The sequence below is a fragment of the Lepidothrix coronata genome, unplaced genomic scaffold (assembly GCF_001604755.1).
Source record: "Lepidothrix coronata isolate B3197 unplaced genomic scaffold, Lepidothrix_coronata-1.0 Scaffold40, whole genome shotgun sequence".
Lineage (NCBI taxonomy): Eukaryota > Metazoa > Chordata > Aves > Passeriformes > Pipridae > Lepidothrix > Lepidothrix coronata.
The window spans coordinates 5,504,696-5,518,939 of NW_016690220.1; the positions used below are offsets into that span (position 1 = coordinate 5,504,696).

At 37.0% G+C, this 14,244-nt stretch overlaps 1 protein-coding gene across 5 annotated transcripts in view; it reads left to right on the forward strand.

Moving 5' to 3' along the window:
* The window catches only part of TERT (telomerase reverse transcriptase), a 30,703-nt gene extending 17,853 nt beyond the window's left edge, over nucleotides 1-12,850 (forward strand). Inside the window, exons 9-16 of one of the 5 annotated variants that reach the window (XM_017813280.1) lie at nucleotides 685-798; nucleotides 2,552-2,623; nucleotides 4,498-4,683; nucleotides 6,217-6,343; nucleotides 6,628-6,689; nucleotides 8,389-8,513; nucleotides 8,865-9,002; nucleotides 12,563-12,850. In XM_017813280.1, coding sequence (XP_017668769.1) covers nucleotides 685-798; nucleotides 2,552-2,623; nucleotides 4,498-4,683; nucleotides 6,217-6,343; nucleotides 6,628-6,689; nucleotides 8,389-8,513; nucleotides 8,865-9,002; nucleotides 12,563-12,666 — 928 coding nt within the window. In that variant the 3' untranslated portion in view covers nucleotides 12,667-12,850. Of the gene's footprint in view, nucleotides 1-684; nucleotides 799-2,551; nucleotides 2,624-3,272; nucleotides 3,446-4,497; nucleotides 4,684-6,216; nucleotides 6,386-6,627; nucleotides 6,690-8,388; nucleotides 8,514-8,864; nucleotides 9,003-12,562 lie in introns of those variants that run through there. The other 4 variants (XM_017813282.1, XM_017813281.1, XR_001874497.1 and 1 more) reach the window with 4 other exon arrangements.
* The last annotated feature ends 1,394 nt before the right edge of the window (nucleotides 12,851-14,244 follow it).

The following is a 14,244-nucleotide window of genomic DNA, read 5'->3' on the forward strand; positions in this document are numbered from 1 at the left end:
GAGCTTCATTCCTGAGGAGCTAAATGAGGAAATAAATGTGATTTAGAGTGTAGCTGGGATGTATAAAACCAGGTTGTGCTCTATTGGGCTAAGACATCAGAAATTTCTCTAAAATTAAAATTATATTTATTTGTGGGGGGAAAAAACCACCAAAAAAACCAAACCAAAACCAAAAACCACATGAAAATATTTTCCTTGGCCCGGTCATGCTGTGCAAGTATAAAAAAAGATAAATACCTCAGCAAAAATTAAAAATAAATACATTATAGTTTGAAAGATCTACCCAGAGCACTTTGTTTTTTGTACAAGAACACTTCTTTTGAAGCTGTGTGAGATGTAACATAAAGAATTAAAAAGCTCAAAGGAAGGCTGTCTCTGCAGCTGAAGGAGGCATTGTGATTTGAGATCAGCTATAAGATTTCTTTCATTTAATGACAGTTGTCTCCTAGAGTTTGTTAATATGAAAGGAATATGTGTATTAGTTGGGGTTTTTTCGCTCTTTAAGCTTCTAGATCCATATGTAGATTCTTAGATGAAAGAACAAACAAATATAAGTGAGGCTAACTGGCAAACGTAGTGTATTTCTTATTGAAACATATGTTATACTTGAAATAAAAAATATTTAATGGCTCTTGTGATCTTGTTGCATGTCTTGATTTTTTGTTTTCTTTTATTCTTTACTAGGTACTACTTACAGTGCTGTGGAATTCCACAGGGCTCCATTTTGTCAACCTTACTTTGCAGCTTATGCTATGGAGACATGGAAAACAAATTGCTCTCTGGAGTGCAGCAGGATGGGTAGGGATGCTTTGTTCTGTGCTCTGTTATATGTATACATATGAATATGTAGTATATGCATTATTAATTTTCTCCGAAGTTTAACTTTCAATTTCAAGAATTTCCAACTCTTCATTAGGAGTGTGGTGCCCACAAACATCTCTGCAGCTTCAGTGAAACTGTGGTTATTTTGTGTGGCAATTTCCCTTTTTGTCATAAGATTAAGAGGAAAAGTGCTGAAAAGAAGCTTTACTGTATCTTTGGTAGGAGAATTATTCCTACAAAGAGAACAGTATTAGGGATGCTGTAGAGAGTCCGACAAGCCGCTTTTGTACATCTAAGAAGTTTATGGTTCTGCCACGCTCATTCCCACATCATCTGTGGTCTTCTGACCTCAAACAAGATGCAATGTTTGTTACAGGCTTTCTGATACTCCAGAGTTCTGCCTGCTGGCTTTCCAATCCACTGTGTGTAAATCTTAACATAGGACACAGCTCTATTGCAGACTTTTTATGAGGGGTGTTGGTTCTTGTTTGAAGGCCCGTGTGATTCTTGGTAAATCTTCTCAGTCTTTGTGCCCTGCATGTGCTTGCTTCTTAGGAGCTTGATATAAAAGCTTTACCTCTTTATTATCTCTAAAAATATTGGGGTCCCTTTTCCCTACATGTGAACTGGAGGTAAAACTGAATCCCAGACCAGGGTATTTAGGCATGAACTAGACCCTGAAACCTATCTGTGTTCAGACATCTCCCCTCATTGCTGTGAATTCTATCCTAAGAAAGAAAAAAGAAACTGAGAATTGTGTAGGAATACTCCAGATAAGTGCATCTGTCTGGTATTTCTTCCTGGGAGGCTCACTGGGCAGTGGAAAATCTCAGAATTTTAAACATATCCCTACAAAACTAGTAGAGTTCTTACAGGCCCTGGGATTCTGTGATGAGTCTGAACAATTGTGTATTGCTTTCAAAGGATATTGTTTATGAAACTGAAATTATGAAACTGATTTAGAGGATTGCACTCCTTAATGTAGCAGCTGGTTTTATAAAAAACAGATTTTAGAATGCTGCTTAGGTGCCTGTTGAATGATTTTGATAATTTCCTTTATCCTTTAAGTCAAAAGAATAATGTGGCTATTGACTTGGGTAGGCAAAGGCACAGCTGATCTGATCATAGTGGTGACAATACTCTTGCTTTGAAGAGGAGACTTTACAAGATCATCTCCAGAGCTTCTGTGATCTGCTAGGCAGGATTTATCAGAAAAATATGGGCATGCTTGGGGTCTTAATTCTGTTGGAAAAAAAAATTCCAGCCTTTATAGTGGTGGATGGCAGTATGTTTTACATCAAGTTATTATATGGTAAACAAAGATAAAGAATTAGAGCCCATCAAAAATCTGGTTTCTTCTTGAAAATACCATATACCTGGTCTTTCACCTCTTTTCCTTGTCTTATAAATTAAGATAATGCAAATTCTGCCTTGGAAAAGTGTGCAACTCTGCATCCAGGGAAGCTATTGTGGAATGGCTTGTGTGCTGTAAATTCCTTCCTGTTTCATGTAGCCAGTCCCTCCCTTTACTTTCTTTTTTTTTTTTTTAAATTTATATTTAGGAAAGAAACAGAACTGAGAATTTCTTCATGAGTCTGGATTTGGAGATCATATTGGCCTCTACCATCTTGTGAATTAAAATGGGCACATTATTGCTCTAAAGAGTATGACAAAAATTTGAAAGGATTACATATTAAAAAATCTGATATCAGTTTCTTCTTGATTACAGAGTCCTGATACGTCTCATTGATGACTTTTTGCTGGTTACACCCCATTTATTGCAGGCAAAAACTTTTCTAAGGTATGCTATTAGACAGTCTTTAAATTTAATAAGCATTAACAATTTTTACATAATTCTTTTTAGTCTTTATACATGCTTATGCATATAGGTGTATTTGTTTTATGAGTTAACAGTCAAGGGCTGTTTTGGAGTCCTTACTTAGTGTAAGCTTGTGCTTGGGAAGAATCCTAATAGCTGCATTCTTGATAGCCAGCTTACAATCTGTTGCAGCTCAGATGGTAGGGGATTCCTGCTGAAGTTTAAATTAGGGACCTACCTACTGACATTGATGGAGCTTCCAGCAAAAATTAGTAGTGCACTAGTAACCAAAGCAGCTGACAGGTGTCTTTTAAGACCAGTTTCCCTCAAATTTTGAAGATATCGTATTTATATTCCTAAAATATTTTTATTGAGCAGATGTGCTACTACTTTCTGTTCCCTGGGAAAGAGTGCAACTTTTGTCTGATCCAATATTGCTAAGAATTTTCTGGTCATTAACATTCCATGATGAGTATCTGAAGATACCAATAGCATGGCAGCACGCAGTTCACACAGAAGTTTTAAACCAGTAATTCTGTAGAGTGCTTCAGAACTACCTTTTCTTTTAAAATTCTTTTAAATTTCTTTAAAATTTCTTTTAAAACCCAAATGAGGTTCCTGCTTACTGTAGGTAGGAGTGTACAGTCAGTCCAAGGAGAGTTCTGCTGATGCCAAAGCCAGTGTAATGGATCCAAAGGACAGGTCTTGAAGCTTAGGATCTGCAAAGCAGTCAGTTGCATCATGCTTTTCAATAGTGAGAAAGATGCAGCTCTCTTGTGAACCTGAAATGTGATGGAGGAATCAGTTAAGTACAGATTGAAGTATAAATTGTATGAAATAGTGGACAATGTACTTTTAAGACTTCATTTATCCTCATCTCCTTATCAGAACAGAAAGAAATTTCTAGGGATCTGTGGGTTTGCAGTTCTGGAAATGATAAACTGAACTAAGAGGCAGGGGGTGCCTCAAGCTAATAATCTTTATAGTGTGTTTTCAGCACACTGTCATTTGCAGTAGCATTGCAGATGTTGTCCTACTTGCCCTTTGAAGTTACCTGCATCTTTGTTCTATATAAACTTCTGCACCATCTGTGTTATTTTCTGTAGAGAAGCAGCCTCTTCTGTGAGAGTTTTCCAGAACTGCTTACAGATCCTATGAACTCTATGCCACAAATGGAGTAGTAACAGTTTTGTCTAGTGTAGTATTGCGACATGGGGACTTAATAAATTAATTATGAGGAGACAGCATTACAACTATGACACCCCAAGAAGAAGAGCCTACCTCTTCCTCTCACTCTTTAAAAGGACGAAGCCTGCACATAAGTACATTGCCAGTAAGACAAATTACTGCTTGTCCATGACACCACTAATCCAGTAGGGGTAGATAATCAGCAGGCATTCTGCCAATGAAAACATCCTTAGGGGAAACTTTCTCCACTAAGTTCAAAACCTGTCATCAAATAAATGAGGTTACTGTTATATGGGTTCTCTTTTGTTTTGTTAACTTTCAAAAGCAATAACTCTTATCTGTCTTTTTCCAGTGATTATGATCTCAGTGGTTTCTGTGAGTGTGGTTTATGCAGCTTGTCTCAAATGTTTCATGGCTGAAGTGCTTAATTTGCATTAATCTGTGAAATTTGCATTAATCTGTGAAATTTCTTCTCCATTATCCTAAAGTTTATTTTATATATGTATTTACCTCTAATATCTTCACTTTTGTTTATTTCTAGCTGTGTTCCTTAATCTAGAGTTAACCTAGAGTAAAGGTTCCCTTTATTCTTTGATTTCTGACCTTTTCTGCTAGATCTTGTTTGCTTTTGTGGGGAGAGTTAGGCTAACTGTTTATGTCTGTTTTAGGACTCTAGCAACAGGTATTCCCGAGTATGGCTTTTTAATAAACCCAAATAAGACAGTCGTGAATTTTCCTGTTGATGATATCCCAGGATGTCCCAAATTTAAACAGCTGCCAGATTGTCGTTTGATCCCGTGGTGTGGTTTATTATTAGATATACAGACACTTGAGGTTTACTGCGATTACTCCAGGTAAATAGAGTTGTAAACTCCAGTGTCAGCTTTACAGTGTATTGTACATAGTGTGAGAGGCACAAGGGTGTCTTGTGAATGGTGTGATTGAATTAACTGCAAAATATATTTTACAATTCTGATTCTTATACAGTAATCTAAACACTTTATTCTGTTGTGCAGCTTGCTATTTTCTTCATTCCACCCTGGTGGAATGTGCATATCATTAACACCATCGAATGTGGCTAACTCACTAGTGATCAGAAGGCATATACCACATGATGGCCTCATGGTTCTGATAAAGTTTATTCAATCACCTCAGTTCAGCTTCTGTCACCACTATGCACTGTGTTGGACTTGATGTCATATAACTATATTTATAGTTTTGAAATTATTATTTTTTGTACCTTCCTAAAAGAAGCAGGAAGTATTATGCTTCAGATAGGGATTGGGATTGCTACAGATTGGGACTAATTTGGTATAGACTGGAGGGACTAGTAATCCTTTCAACATCAGAGGTGTTCCCTTCAGATGGTAGTGTAGGGGAGAGTTAACTTCTTGACTATCTACACAAAACAGCTTGAAGTGGCATAGAACTCAAGACAGGACAATGTATCCTACTAAAAAGCTCTGTAGACCCTTTACGTGGACTACTAGAGGTGGCATTAGACATTTGCTAAAGATTGAAAAGAAAGAACTGTTTAAACTCAAGCATAATATTGCTGCCTTATTGACCATTTGTAGTATAAACACCGCTTCTTGCATTTAAGTGGAAACTAGGAGGATGTTTTCCACCAACTGAATGGTAAAGTTCTTCAGTAGTCTTCCTAAACAGAAAAGCTTGGTCAGTGTAGGAAAGGAATTTGTATGAGCTGATTTTCCATAGCAAAGGACTAAAACCAGCAGCCAAAGAGATATATTCATTAGCTGTGTTTCTGAAAGAAACAATTTATGTTGATAAATGGCATCGGCACTACTGGTCTTGGAGACACTAATCAGAATCATAAAATCATAGAATTGTTTATGTTGGAAAAGACCTTTAAGATCATCAAATCCAACCATTAACCCAGGACTGCCAAGTCCACCATGGTGTTTGTTACAAGGACTACCTTGCTTTTGATAAGCTTGACTTAAGTAACTGGAACACTGGTATTGTTCCAGCAACTAAGATGGCTTCAAGCCTAAGATCCTGCATTGCATGGATCACAGATTATAACCTTATTGTCACTGGAGTAATTAATAATGCTCTGGCTAGACTATGTGTTTTAGAAATACATTTCGTTTGTGTTTAAGGTTATTGGTTTGGCTTTTTTTTAGCAGGGTGTGTTATTCAGCCCTGAGGTATTGAAGCTGTTCCTTAGGTAATACCCTTAAAGCCACAGTGTCTAGTCTTTTTCAACACTGAATTTAGTTATGGCCATCTTTTAGCTACTGGCTCGTTGATTAGCAGGAATCTCTGTAACGTGGGAAGTTAAATGAGGCTTACTTTACAGAATTTAATATAGTCTGTTAGCCCATGGAGTTTAACTACTTTGTTTTCTTTTTTTTTCCTAGTTACTCCTGTACTTCTATCAGATCAAGTCTTTCCTTCAATTCAAGTAGAACAGCTGGGAAGAACATGAAATACAAACTGATTGCAGTCCTCAAACTGAAATGTCATTGTTTATTTCTTGATTTACAGGTGAGAATATGAAAATGGATGTTTGGAAATATTGTGATTATGGATGAAGAGCATTAAAACTGCTTTGAGTTGTAACATAAAGAGTTTATTTTAAGAGGTAATCCATATAATTGGGGACTGTTGACATCAACTATATTGTAGGGTCTTCCAGAACTGAGCCTGCTAACTTAGTTGCATAAAAGAAATTTTTGAAGTTTAGCATAAAATGTTTTTTATCTAGATCTTCAACAAGTCCTATTATGACACTAAAATATTCTTAAGGCTCTGTTTCTGTTCTGTTCTAGATCAACAGCCTTAGAACAGTTCTCATTAACATTTACAAGATATTTTTACTTCAGGCTTACAGGTAAGTCACGGTCTTCTGTAGTAACTGTCAATATTTCATTACTCTTTCTTAACACACGGAGGAGCTATGGATTAGAAAAAAGTGTGTCCTATAAATGTGCAGTGTATATATATGTGTAATGTGTGCATTAGTAAATATCTGTAGCAAGTCAAGTTATTCTTGTTTCAACACTTCTTAAGTAAGAGTATTAGATTTAGGATACAGGATTATATTGATGTGTGTGTTTAAGTGATATTTCACTAAGTAGATTTTCAATATCTCTTGGCATTGACAACTGACTTCAAGAAAACCAGTTTGTTTTGCTTCAGGAGTATGACAGGAAGTGTTATTAAGCATTTTATATTTAGACCAGTTAAATATTAATCAGTTTATATTTAGAACTTCGTATCTGTTAAATTCATATAGAACTTTGGCCAGTATAACTAGGTAAAGTGAGGTTTCATTCTACGAAGTTAACTGCAGTTTCTTACCTGCTGATAATGTCTTAATTGCTCCTTAGCTGGTAGTATCTTGGTCTCTGTGGGCTGGTCTTGATCAGCAGAGGAAATGAATGTTTTAAACAAAGATAACGGAGAGAAATTAAAACTGATAAGCAGGTTGGGAGAAAATACTAAACTCTGTGCATTGAAAACTTTGAATGATTGGCAGCAGAAAGTAATTTTTTTTTATTGTTTTAACAGATCTTTTGCTAGGCTCGTACTTGTTCGGAAGTGACATTTTAGTTTTATTCTTAAAATCATCTTGATCTATATTCAAACTGTATTCTTTGTCCAAGAAGTGTAATTGGGTTTGTCTAGTACAGCACCGATGTGTCAAACTTTTGTGTTGAGTGACTTATGGTTTTTCTCTGATGTTGGATATGATTACTTAGTTACTTCTGTATGCTTTTAGGGTAACATTCTAACAATGGTCTTTATATCTTATTTTAAAAACTGTCTACGGCTGCATGTCAGGTTACTTCAACCAGAGACCTCAATGCAGCTTTAAATATTTGAAAATGTCAGAATTTTTTTAAGTGATTGCAATACACTAATTTAATGAACAAGTATATACATTGTTGAATAATTAAAAGTCAGCATTGTAATTGGCTATATTCACATAAGCAGGATTATAATGCCGGAATCTGAAGAAAAAAAAGGGGGAAAAAAATTCAGCAGTTTTAAAGTATTTTCAAACAGGTGTAAAGAGGCATATGATACAAATAATTGCTGTAGAATTGGCTTCCAAATACACAAAATAGGGAGTATCCTGGTCTCTGGAACACCACATCATTTGGAACTCTGTGTTCCTGTATACCTGAACAGAATTTGTTGTGGAATTTTCCTTTGTTTTTATTTCCTCTCAAACTCTTTCATGTGGGTGTTGTCTGGTGGCATGGTCTGTGATATGGAATTGGTGACGATGTGTAGTTTATTTTTCCCTGCACATAAGACAGTTGTTGTCCTCAGAAGAGAATTCTATTACCAAGGCAGATGGCTTCAAGATCTTCATTCAGCATAAAACCTAGAAACAAATATCCTGTGTGTCTGACACTCCAGAAGTGTGTATATCTGGGAGAGGTGTCATACAGTAACAGTGTTGATATAGCTAAAGACTGTTGGGTGCTTTTAAATGTTGTGTAGTGCCTCAGGTATGTAATCATAGTTGCACTTGAAATTGCAAATGACTTTTGATTAAATAGGCTGGTTTTTTTGAACAGGTTCCATGCCTGTGTTCTCCAACTTCCATTCAACCAGCAAGTTAGAAAAAATCCTTATTTCTTCCTAAGGATCATCTCTGAGACTGCGTCATGCTGCTATGCTATCCTGAAAGCAAAAAATGCAGGTATAGGTTGTTAATGACAATGAAGTAGTTGGTTTTGGGGGGGTTTTTAAGGCAAATGAAGCATCTTGAATGTGCAGTCTGATAATGTAATTTTTAGATAAAGATCAGGGACAAAAAATATGGAGTGTATGATAAGAATCACAGTCCATTTTTCTTCTTAAACTCAGTTTTCTGAAGATTGAGATTCAGGCTTTAGTTTTTAGTTTTCTGCTGGCCTAAGAGCATTATCATTGACTAAATAGGTCTTTAGTAAAAAGTCTTGAAGTAGTTTTACAGAAAAAGAGGAGAGATCAGACATTCTTCCTGATGCTCATCGTTTTCAGTGACATTATTTTCCTGTTCTGTCTCTAGGGATTGCTTTAGGAAACAAAGGTGCATTTGACATGTTCCCTTCTGAGGCAGCAGAATGGCTCTGCTACCATGCCTTCATTGTCAAACTGTCAAATCACAGAGTTGTTTACAAATGCCTGCTAACGCCCTTAAAAGTCTGTAAGTATTCAACTATTTTTACAGTTTTATCTAAGGTTATTTTTAATAAATATTGGCAAGTAATGGATTTTTCAAATTTTCTCATCATAAAATGTTGTTATAAAATGTACATTAATATGCTTTCTGATTTTAATCAAATTTACTAAGGATAAGTAGGCAAATTAAAATGGTATGTTTTTCAGCACTGCATGTTCTAGAACCTTGTCCTTACAGGACAATTCTTGATGCTTGGCACTTAATAAGTTTGTACAGTTCAGAAGGCTTAATAAGATTGGGGTAATCATATAAGCATTCTCAGCAGGTTTAACTAAATGAAATACAAATGCTCAGGCTCCGATTTTTAAAAATGTAGATTAACTGGCAACTAAATAAGCTCCTCCGTCAATTTAAACTCTTACCAAAAAGTGTCACTGGGGTCACTTTGAAACAGAAGCACTGGCTGCACTTCATGTGCTGTATTCTTACAGGGTTGTGGTGTTGGCATACCTCTGACACTTCTACTTGGTAAAGAAGCTGCCTGTTTCCCTGGCTTCTGGGGAGCTCTCTCCTTAAGCAGTTGTGTGGTCTGTCCGTTGGCCAGCCACAGAAATAATAGAATTTTCAGTTCTAAGATGCTAAAAGTGAACAGCAGGAGGTTTTCCTGAAGCAGTTCAGTACTGTTGATGAATTTAGCTGCACTGAAGGCCAGACTCTCAATGCTGACTCTGTAGTTTGCATTCTGAATGAGTCATTGCTTGGGCAGTTTTATTATACAATATTGAGAAATTCTTCAGTCTCATTCCAGAATAACATCTATTTGATTTGAAATGTATCATAAGCTTACTTTGATACCTGTACTGAGGACCAGTGCCCCCAAAAGAGAGCAGTTCTCCTTTTGAAAGGAAGCATTTTCTTCCCAGATCAAAGGCTTGCAGCAATGCCTGAGTGCACAGTCTGATTTTTGGTGGTGCGGTGTGAATGTATCAAGATGTCACTTAAACTTTGACAGGAAACAGACTGTTGATTGAGATTCTACCAGCCATGTTCTTGACAGCTATGGACTTTCTGTATGGAGCAGAACTCCAGCAGCCTCTCCCAGAGAAGCTCCTTCTTTGAGTTACTCACTGACACCAAAACCAGAGGCCCCATGTCTGCTCACTGCTGCGGAGAAGTACCGGGGTGGCTGCTTCCTTCACTTGGAGAGGGCGGGAACTGAAAAACTAAGCAGGGAATGCAGTAGTCATACCCTGTAGGACAATGGCTTCTATGGGAGCTGCCTCACTTCTCCAAGATCCATATAGGACACATTTGAGTTTTCGTCTTTAATGATGAATGTTTTCCTCCTAGGATCTTTGACTGGCAGACCACAATCCAAGCCAAAGCTCCCTCATCCTTCTCTGTGCATGCTTTACTATTGAGTCTGACAGTACCCTCAGGGTGAAGGCACAGCCCCAGGCAGCGTTATTGCTCAGCAGAATCTTGTCTTCCATGGCTGCATGCATCTGCCATAAAAGTGGTTTCTGCCCTCCAAAGAACCCCTCCACCACAAGTGGCAGGGAAAATGGGCTGGGAAGTAAGGTGCAGTTTCCCTAGTGTGAATAGTGGTTGTCACTAGGCTCCTTCTGCTGTACCCATACAGCTGCTTGCCTAACTGCAGTACTGGCCTGAAACTGGTGTGTGGTCCAAGCCTGTGTGCACAGTTTCTAACCCAAGAAGGGAAAGAGGGAAGGCTGACCATCTATCAGTTGGCTTCTCTGGCAGTGAGAATTGCCCTTGAGAAATGGAATCATCCTTCTTCCTAAATTCCTGGAAAGCCTATTAACACTCTACTTGCTGAGTATTGTGGAGGTGGAGCAGGAAAAGTCTAAAGGTCAGTAGAAAGTTAGTGGTGATGTTTTCTTGAAAAGAGTAATTTCCAGCTATTCTTTCATAAATCTTACCTTATCTAAGGCAGAATCTGTTCATCACATCCACAGTGTCAAGACAACGCAGTCTTTTTATCTACAGGGCCCAGTTTCTTTTGTAAATGTCTGAGACTTCAGGTAAACTGCTGGAAGGTCAAGGGTTTAGAGATCTTTGCTTCATAGCTACCTAAACAATTAGCAGGCATTGACTCATTTCTACTGTGAAAGTAAGACAAAAATTTTTGTCTTACTTCTGGAAATCAGGTAGCACGTGTAGATGTTGGAATAGTTGTGACAGGGAAGTCACTAACTCAGGTGTGGTCCTGTACAGTTAGCTCAGTATCTCTGTACGGTAGAGTAATCTGTAGCACAGGATAACCAAGGCTGGTAATAGCCCCTGTGTTGACTTAACAGCTACATTTTTTTGTTGTCATTTTTGAGTTTGTATTGGCTGTATAAAACCTATTACCCCTGTAAGATCATATTGTTGGTAGTAATTTTTATAAACGTGGGGGTTTTTGTGTCCCTGCACATGCCTTTCCATTACTCTCCACAGGAAATTAATACCAAGCTCATAGGTTTTGGGGAGGAGGTTCTTCCCCCAATTCCTAAACCTTTTAAATATCAGCTTCAGGGGCTTGTCAGTACGAGTTGTCATCATTCTTCAGAGTTAAGTATTTAAAACATAGTTACTGTTTAACATCTCTCCTATTATTACCAGCAGGGAAAGGAGCAAGAGTCTTTCTTTATCATGATAAGATATAAATACATCATTTGTCTCCTTTCCAAGTAAAGGACAAATGTTTACTGAGCACTCATGCCTTTCTGCACCATTGACAATTTTGCTGACTCTGTTTAGGTGACAGACTTAAACTGTTGCTAGGATTTTACGTGTTCCTCCTAATCTTTAAAAAGTCCTTTTTACTGCCTGTAATTCTGTTGATGGGACATTCACTGACCTTCTGTGTTTCAAACTGTTATGTTCTCCTATAAAAAATTAATTCCTGATAATCTCATTTACTCTTCAGTATTTTTCACCATAAGGGTGGCTTTCCAGTTAGCCTCTCTTCTCCTGCATGGAAACACAGCAGGGAGAGAATTACTGTTTCCAGTCTTATAGCAAAAGGTGCATTTTCCACATGATTTTATTTTTTTTAATCTTTTTTGCATATGTCAGTTCCAGGCATAGGCGATGACATATCTGAAAGTAGAGGGCAAAAGAAACAGTTTGGGAATACTTTCCTGCGACAGATAAGGACCTGTCCCTTGTCCTTAGCATTGTTTAAAACAGGGTCTTTCAAAGTAACTGTTGTTTGACAGAAGGCCTTTTTTGGTGGATCAAGTTATTGAATAAATGGCCTTATACTTTTCAAAAATATTTAATGAAGTTCTCAAATCCAAACAAAGTAGTGTTACAAGAAATGAAAGTAGGAGGAATTTGCTCCTTGGTTTTCTTTGTTAATATTTTCTTGTACAATTTTCAACCTTTTTATTTATTAGCCTTATTTAAAGGTAGAAGAGTGGTAATATTTTATTTCAACTTTTTTTATCCCCATATTCCAGATGTTTCAACTTTTTAATTGGATTTAGCTATTATTGATTTCATTACTTCATTAGTATTTTCCCTAATTGATAGTTACTTGCACTTATAATGAATTGTTTCTGATATTTTGGTAGGTAAGATGCAACTATTCAGGAAGATCTCAAAGGATACTATGGCACTACTGAATACAGTGACAGAACCGTCTCTTTGTCAAGATTTCAAAGCTATCCTGGACTAACTGATTGATATTTATTTTATAATTTTTTCAGGTTTGAAAATAAATGCTATGCCTTTAGGTGACTTTTCTCTCTAGTTTGTTTTGATAGAGTGGACCAAAATCAACTTTGTTCAGAAGTTCGGATACCATACAAGGACTTAAAAAGAATACACAATTTTGTTAATATCTTCTTGTTTGTGTTTTTTTGGTTTTTTTTTGGTTTTGGTTTTGGTTTTGTTGGGGGTTTTGTTGGAGGTTTTGTTTTAAATTCACAGGCTATTTGAAGTAATTTACTTGGTTTCATGCAGTGATTCCCATCCTCTTGATGAAGGAATTATTAAACTATGTTCTGTACAAAAATTATCTACTTTCATGTTTCAGTGGGTTGTTTTGAAGGACTGTTCTTCTCTGTGTTGCAGGCTATTTTATAATAAAGTGCCTGGTTAATTGCAATAACACATACTTGTTTCCAGTGCCTTTATTTTATAGTAATCTTTAATATTCTGCCCAGCTGGGTTATGTCATGAAAAACAGTTACCTTCACAGGGCAAGTGCATTCCATGGCATTACCTAGCAAGATGCACAGGCTGGAAATGTTATGCTTTGGAGGTCACAGCTAGTATATGACAAAATTTCACTGTCCAGACTGGATTTTTTTAGTGCACGTTTTATATATTTTGAATCCTTGGTGATATTTTTAATACAGTGTTATATGGAACAATGCTGGTGCATTTATACCTACAAAACAGAAGTTCTTGATTAGAAAATATACCACATATATTGCTCTTCTCTTTGCATTTACTGTTTTTTATTTAGGTTTATCTTTGCCTTTATAAAAAAAAAACTTTTTACAAGGACATATAGTTATAGGGCAAGGGGGATGGTTTTAAACTGAAAGACAGTAGGTTTACATTAGGTATAAGGAGGAAATTCTTTACTGTGAGAGAGACGAGACACTGGAACAGGTTGCCCCAAGAAGTCATGGAAGTCTCATCGCTGGCAGACCACCACCACACAGAGACTGGTAACACAGGTCCTAGAAGCTGATTTACCATATTGCAATCTTTCCATTAATATCACAACTCAGTTCAAAACGTACAGTCAGTCATACAGGTTTGTTTTCTTCTTTCTAAAAAGTGGCACTGTTAAAATAAAAATAAGGCATAGAATAATTGTTCCTACTAGAGATGAAGAACAACCCAGTTGCTTCTCAGCCAGCAGCTCAAACATTTAAACACTCCTGTTCCCCACAATGGTCTGCAGTGATACTGGTGTGAGGGAGCACTCTCATGGACAACATCTCATAAGAGAGGCCTGGCCTGGCAGGAAGCTTTGTTTGGTTGGATCATGAGGCAGGAAGAGACAGCAAGATGCTCCAACGTGAAGAACGGAGAGAATGTAAACTTCACTTATTACTTGGATTAGAACATATTTTCTCTATATCACAATGAATACTGTGAGAGTGCAAACTGCTGATGTGGTCTCAGTTGAAGGTGCAATTTTATAAAAATGAATAAAGTGTAATGCCTGCAATTCCCTGAGCTGATGTTTGTCTTTACCCGCTGAGTCGTTAGTTTTGAACAGTAACCGCTGTTTCTG